Source organism: Blennius ocellaris (assembly GCF_963422515.1).
Source record: "Blennius ocellaris genome assembly, chromosome: 8".
Lineage (NCBI taxonomy): Eukaryota > Metazoa > Chordata > Actinopteri > Blenniiformes > Blenniidae > Blennius > Blennius ocellaris.
The window spans coordinates 11,620,322-11,627,679 of NC_137657.1; the positions used below are offsets into that span (position 1 = coordinate 11,620,322).

General features: G+C 48.5%; 1 protein-coding gene across 1 annotated transcript; it reads left to right on the forward strand.

Annotated features, from left to right (window-relative positions):
* Positions 1-1,344: 1,344 nt before the first annotated feature.
* LOC308133577 (uncharacterized protein) lies at positions 1,345-4,003 on the forward strand (the record flags this gene model as incomplete). The annotated part of the gene is made up of 5 exons (XM_080501010.1): positions 1,345-1,695; positions 1,799-1,874; positions 2,231-2,309; positions 3,079-3,262; positions 3,398-4,003. The coding sequence occupies 5 exons, from the start codon at positions 1,345-1,347 to the stop codon at positions 4,001-4,003; spliced, it is 1,296 nt and encodes a 431-aa protein (XP_080357136.1).
* Positions 4,004-7,358: the final 3,355 nt, after the last annotated feature.

Below are 7,358 nucleotides of genomic sequence, written 5' to 3' on the forward strand. Positions count from 1 at the left end.
ACATACACACACATACACACACACACACCCACCCACACACACCCACCCCCACACACACGCACACAGGAGCTGCCAGCACCTGAGACGCAGCCTCATGGTCCATGTCTACCTGTGCAGGCTGTGGCGACACATGCATCATCCCATCCCACCCCATCTCTGTCCACCAGAGGCTGTGAGGCAAGCCATCCAGCAGGGCGTGGACACAGGGAAAGAGAGAGAGAGAGAGAGAAAAAAAGGGAGCAAAGGACCGAATTGTGGTTCTAGCTGGAGTTGTTCTGGTTGATTAATGCATGTAAACAACATTTGGTTTTCCAAGCCATCAGATGTGAACAGCACCGCGTGCTGTCTGTTGTAAAATGATGAACAGGTTTCATAAAGTCTGTATGAAATGAGTTCTGCTGTCGGTTTGTGCCCTTGGGCGACTTTTAAATGTATCTTTCGTATAAATACATGCCCCGTTTGTATGGTTACAAGTTTAGTTTTTTTCTTCCTCTTCTTCCCCTCCCAGTGTGGTGGTGGGATCAGAGACCAGCAGGCACTCATAGATCACAGACTGAGAAGGGAAAGAGGAAGGCAGACAGAAGATGAAAGAACGGCACATGGCCAAAGATACAGAATGTAAAATTTGAGTACGAGAGGAAAGGCAGTGGGAGGTGGTAGTGGAGGAGGAGGAGGAGGAGGAAGAGGAAACGGGCTGGTTTGGAGAGAAGAGGAAGAGAAGGGGCACAGGGCTTGTGTGCATAACGAACAGGATGAGCAGGGAGAGATGAGAGGCATACAGAAATGCAGCGAGAGAGGAAAGAGAGTGGTTTGTGTGTGAGTGTGTATCCAAGGGGGGGGATGGAGAACAAGCCCGAGACTGAGAGGAGGGGCGAGAGAGAGCACTGGAGGCTGTGGCAGAGAGAGAGAGAGAGAGAGAGAGAGCGAGAGCAAGTGTGTGCTTATTCTGATTTCACTACTCTACAAGCTCCCATCCCCCTCACATTTTACTCTCCTACAGTCTCCAATCTCCTCAATGGGAGCCAGACATGCACTACCATTGTGTGCCTACCGCCTACCCCCAGTCCCACTCTGCACCATGTTTAACTAGGGCACTGGTATACCCACCATTTTGAGTAATGGGGCTTATTTTTTTTTTTGGTGAAGAGATAGGAAAATGGGGTGTTGCCAAATGGAAAGCCAAGAATTTGTGTCTGTGCCCTGTCCTTTCCTGTCCGTTCACATTTGAACTGACTTCACCGGCAACTTCAAATGTGCTGCTTTTTCTGCGCCGAGACCGCCGGGTTTTCTCCTTGTGAAAACTCTCCCAGTAATCCCAAACCCTCTGCTGCTATCCCAACAGCAATGCAGTCCCAGGGCAGCACCTCCTCGCAGCCCTCCTTCGACTCCCTGAGCTCCAGCGACAGCCTCTTGTTCAGCGACTCGGAGCAGGCGGAGGACGACACCGACGTCTTTCTGACGGACAGCCCTTCCTCCGTGATCATCGGCGGGGCGAGCGGGCCCGCGGCCACCGAAGACCGGGGATCAGAGAGCCCCGGGTCCCAGTGGACGTGCGACGGCTTCACCGATAAGGAGGAGGAGGAGGAGGCGTACAGGTCGGCGAGTGGCAGCAAGGCGGCACGCATCGGCTTGGGCGAGGTGGATCAGACGAGCCAGAGCCCAAAATCACAGGGAGATCTGCTGTTTGCTCAGAAGGTAAGAAGAGCGCAATGACAAAGCAGTGTTTGTTCTGAGGAAAGCCCAGCAGACACTGAGGGCCGGAGTAGTAATCTATCTTCTTTCCCACCTCCTCTGTCAGTGTGCTGAGCTGCAGGGTTTTATCAGGCCCCTACTGGAGCTGCTGAATGGACTGAAGAAGGGCCGATTCGACCGCGGTAAGCATCCTCACACCAGTGGCCTCGAGCGAATGTGTGTGTGTGTGTGTGTGTGTGTGTGTGTGTAGACAAGCGGCCAAAGTTCTGGATGCTGAACACAACTTTATATGATCCTAGTGGCCTCAGTCTATTGCTACAGGGAGGGTTGCTTTGTGCAGCAGCCTGTATTGACGCAGCCTATTGATGCAGTCCCAAAGTGCAGCGTGTGTGAAACAGCAGTCTTGCGGCTGACTCATTAGCTCACGAGACTTTGCCACAGCCGAAAAAGTCTCGGGAGAAAGAGAGATAACTACTGCGCACGTCCACAGCCATTCAAAGCAAACTCTTGACGCGAGGATTATGTTTTTGTCCAACAGGTCTGAGTAGTTTCCAGCAGAGCGTTGCCATGGATCGCATACAGAGGATTGTGGGGGTTTTACAGAGACCAAACATTGGGTGAGATATCCTCCACATTGTCACACAGGCCACTCTTGGTGTTTCTGTAACTCATTTCCAGCATGTTGAGACACACACTCGCGGTTTACACTTGGCTGGTATGGCCTCATCGGAACAAACTCTTGTGCTTCGCTCTGAGTGCAGCTCATTTGTTTGACCTAAACATTCCCATCAGGGGTCTCGGGGCCCACTCCACAACCTAATCTTTTGGGAGTTTGATTCAACTAGAAACGCATTATAAATTTTGGTGTTAGACCAACTAAACAGGATGCGAGAGCCCTCTGAACCGCTGTCTGCTTTCACCAGATCTTCCTTCCATTGTTATGACTCGCAAACATTTAGAAATTGATTGTTGGCTGCATAAATTCCACGGGGCATTTATCATGGCACAAGCTATTGTTTTTGAGGTTGGAAAATCTTAGTCACATCATGTATAGATCACTTACCATGTATTTACATAGTTTGGGTGATTGTTAAAAATCCCAGTGACGATGTAAATTCATCAGGACTAACGCGTGGTAAATGTGCACTCAGGGCGTGAATGATTAATACATTGCATAAGGTGCACATGAAGTAGTTTTGTATTTCAAGTCTCATATCCCCATAGCATGTTTTATTGAACAAACCTTGCGGTAGGTAGAGTTACAGCATTCACAGGCCACGTAGGGAAACGCCAAAACCTCTGTATCTCTATATGCAAGCCCCAGAAATGTTCAGGTCGTGTGCAGGCGTTCCTTACCTTTATACCTCCTCTTCCTGTTTATTGTAGGGAGAAGTACCTGAACACGCTGCTCCAGGTGGAGATGATGCTGAAGCTGTGGTTCCCACAGATTTCCACTCAGCCTGTGTCTGCAGCCTCCAGCGTGACCACGTCTCCCACGCGCTCCCTCCAGGACACATCCAGCGCCACTCCGCCGCACAAACACAGGGATCAGTTACATATTCCCGTCAAGGTGAGCGCGCACGCATTCCTGCGTGTGCAGGAGTCAACTTGCTCGCATAGTCAACCCTACTCCCACCGCCACAATTTAAGCTTGATATCCACTGACAAAATGCTCTTCTGTTCCCTTTTTTTTTTTGTTTTCCAGAAGCGCAGACTCAGCTGGACAGGTACGGAATCGCCCACACCTTCGCCTGTGCTCCTCAAGTGCCCTCGTGTCAGCGCGGAAGAGAAGAGTGTGAAGCGGCACGAAGATGAAAGAGACGGCCCCCCTCCTTCCCAACCACTGGCCTCTGATGCAAACCAAATCTCGCCAGATGTAGCCGGCCGCAGCCAGAGTGACGACACAAAGGGAACAGACAGTGACGGCGACGAACAAAACAAGCTCTCAAAGTACAAAGCAGGTCACAGCTCCGAGCCCAGTCTGACATGGGTGCACGTAGCGCCCATCTTGTCCCCGAGGAAGGCCTGTCTGCCCCTCGAGGGTGCGGCTGCAATGGTGGCGGGCCATTTCGAGAAAATCCTTGCGCCGGGCAGAAGAGGCAGCCCGGCAATGCAAGACAGCTCCATATCTTCCACCACGCCGCACAAGCACCCCAAAAATCAGAAGAAGCCAACACCGTGCCAAAGCCAGCCTGACGCTGAAGGGGAGAGTGGGCGAGAGACCACTGAGACGTGTCAGGGTCGGAGCCAATCTCCTCATGTCACACTGAAGCCTTTGCCCAGGGAGTGTCCCGCCACCGTAGAGACCTGATACCCAGCAAGAGCCACGAGCCGGCAGCCTTGGTTTGTTCCACCACCGGGCTTAACGCTGCTGTGACGGGAAGAAGGGAAGAGGCTGAAGGCCTGTTATTATAAATCCATCAAAGAAAAGGAAGTGGGGGGTGGGGGAAGGGGGGGTAAGAATTGTTGGCAACACCAAGTTGAACAAACAAACGACGGATGAAACATAAACTCTCATCAAGACCGTTGCTCAACCCACCTATTTCAAGCAAAATGTGTTCAGATGAGTCGACTCTATGAAAGAGCATTAATCACATTAAGTTACAATCGAAACAAAAAAGTAGGTTGCGGTTGGAGGGAAAAGGAATAAAGAATACACCTCATGATCAAAGGTATTTGACAGATTCTGGGATGACCAATCCGAGCAATTCTGAATAACTTTTGAGGAGTTAATACGCGTTTCTCCTCGGCAAGAAAGCAATCAATATCCTGAGAAATGGCTGTTTCAGCAGGCATCTAACTTGAAGGACGCACTGAAAATAGAAAAGCTGATGTCAGTATTGAGAAGGAAAGCTTCCGACATTCATCATGATGAAGTAACTCGTTATCATTCAATCCGGCGTGAGTGAACCGGTGAGCTCATTCTAATTTTTAGGACAGGAGACGTGATTGACGTGACACTAACTTGTAGATAGAACTAAGTTGTCCGGCTTGCAGAGGAAAATCAAAAGTGATACCGAAGTCATTGAAAGCGAAATACGGCGCACAAAAGCGCGGCATTGAACCATGCGTGTGGCGCGTCGAAGTCATCGGCGACGGCGGAAAACTGACGCCACAACTCCCGAATGTAATCTAAGAATCGTGTGGGCGCGAGTCGGGAAGACCAGCGGCGTTGGACAGGAGCCACATCCGGGCGATGGGAGGTCACCTAACGTCTCCCCCATGTTGCCGCGGCTCATTGGTGTCGTGAGGATTCAAGAAAGACTTTCAAAAAAGACCAGCTTGAGTAAAAGACAAGGACCACTCAAAGACATGACGACTCTCAAGTCCCTCAGTTAATTTATTCATGTGTTGATCTGACACTACATCTATTTATTGTTTGTATTTATTTATTGGGCAGCTGATTTTTGCCTTCTGTGCACTCGCACAGTTTGGTCTACATTTTTTTGTTTTGAGGCGCTTGGAAAGATGCTGTTGAACATTGTGGTTATTATTGCTACTACGAGGAGGGAACAATAGAAGGAAGTTGAAAACCTTTCGGATCAGACAACTAGACTACTGTGCCTTTAACCAAATAGGATGTGTTTGGAAAAGCATTTGGTGCTTACAGTGCATTCACACTGCATTTTGATTGTTTGCGCGCATTAAAAACCAGAACACATTCAAACATGAAAGCCTACATGTAGTCGTCCCGCTTCAAAAAGCTACACACAGCCTCAACGGTATCGACAACACTTTTTAGTATCCCGACATTTACAATGGATCCGAACTGCCTGCATCTGCTACGATTATACACCAACAGCAGTGGCAACGATCCGTCTGGTCGTGTTTCAGCGTTGCGCTGTGATCCATTTGCCTCGACTTTGGAAGAAAAAAACAACAAAAAAAACATGGCTGTGCGCAGCGTCACATGTTAACATAAACAATGTTTTGCAACATGTCGGAAGTTTTTCCATCGTTTCTTTCCAATGAAACGCTGCTAAGGTTGTTTTTTTTATTGTTCTTTTTTTTTTCGTGCTCACAAAGAGCTAGCACAAGATCAGCTTGGTTCCATCCATGCTGTTTTCTGATTTGTAAAGTTTTCATAACCCGGAATATTACAACCTGACTTTTTTTTTTTTTTTTTTCGAGAAAGTCACTCTCGTTCTAAGATGGGAAAGCCAAACGTTCGAGGCGAATGGAGCGCAGCGTTAAAGCGCTCCTGTGGGGCTTTCCTTTTTGTTTCCTTTATGTTCTGATCAGCTGTTGGAACCGACCTGCACCTCTAGCTGGTGCTCTCGAAAACTTGAAATAAACAGAGAATATAAATGTAAGGGAGGATACCTTTATGTGCGCCACCCTCTACCGCTGCTATTGTTCTTCTAATTCCAGATCGACCAAGTATTTCACAGGAGTCTCCCCCCTTCTTCATTCGGAAACCTGCCCATAGTATCCCTCTAAATATATGAGAATTGTTTGTGATTGGCGTATAATGAAATGTGTATTGTAAATATTTAGACTGAAATATTTTTAAATTGGTATGAGTGTTTCATACACTATTCACCCGACGAGAGAGGGGGAAAATAAAATCCCCTCTTGCAACACTCCTCAACAGATAAATAAAAGCGCCATGTGTGAACACGAGATCCACTGGCAGCCCCCATGTTACTGCCTCTGTGTGTGGAGCAGGAGAACAAACCCTCGGTGGCAGATCGGGGGTGCGTCTGCCTCACCCCATCCTGTGCGACATGTGCCAGACGCTGACTCGGTGATCACAGGCTAGGGGGGGGGGCGTCTTCCACCTTGCTCCTGCTTTTCTACGGTTGTGGTATGTCAGAGAAACCACTTGCACTTATTTTATTTTTTTTCATTGTGTTTTTATTTTTTTTCCATGTAATGTTTTCTACTGCAGTGACCACTGCTGATTGGTCGGGAAATAATGACGTCTTGTTTATTTTAGCTGCCTTCTTCTTTTTATCTTCTTTTTACATTGTAAAGGCTGACTGTAGTTACCCCCCCCCCCCCACCCCACCTCTTCCTCCTCCTCCTCCTCTTCCTCCCTGCCTTCCCTCCCCTCCCCCTCACTGCTGCACTTGTCTGCCCTTGCTTTCTCTCCTTCAGCTCCCTCAAATCCTGTTCGTACCTTTTGCTTTCTTAACTAAACTCTTGTCTTCTCTCACCACATCCTTACACAATATTACTCTCCTGGCTTATTTTTCTTTTCAATGACAACACAAATGAAAAAAAAAAATCTTTTAATAAATGACACATTTTTGGAAAAATAAACCGTCTTGGTGTAGTTTTGTGAAACATTCTTTTGTCTCCACAAATTTACTAACTTTTTTTTTTTTTTGGGGGGGTGGGTGGGGGTTGTTTGTTTGCTCTGCTGAGATTCAACAGCCTAAATAAGACTCCTATTTTGGAAAGCAGCTCTCACTTAACAGATGTGTGACTCAATGGGGTGCAGATTTAGAGACTGTACATTTTTAAGTGTGTGTGTATGTGTACGTGGGTGGGTGGGGGCGATCAGACGAGGTTGGTGGGCGGGTGTGTGTGTGTGTGGGGGGGGGGGGGGGGGGGGGGGGGGGTGACTCCAGCCTCTGTAATCTGACTGAGAATAGCGGGGGGCCTGGTTGATCCTCCAACCAGCTGCTACTGCAGAACGCAAGCACTCCTGCGTCTTTACT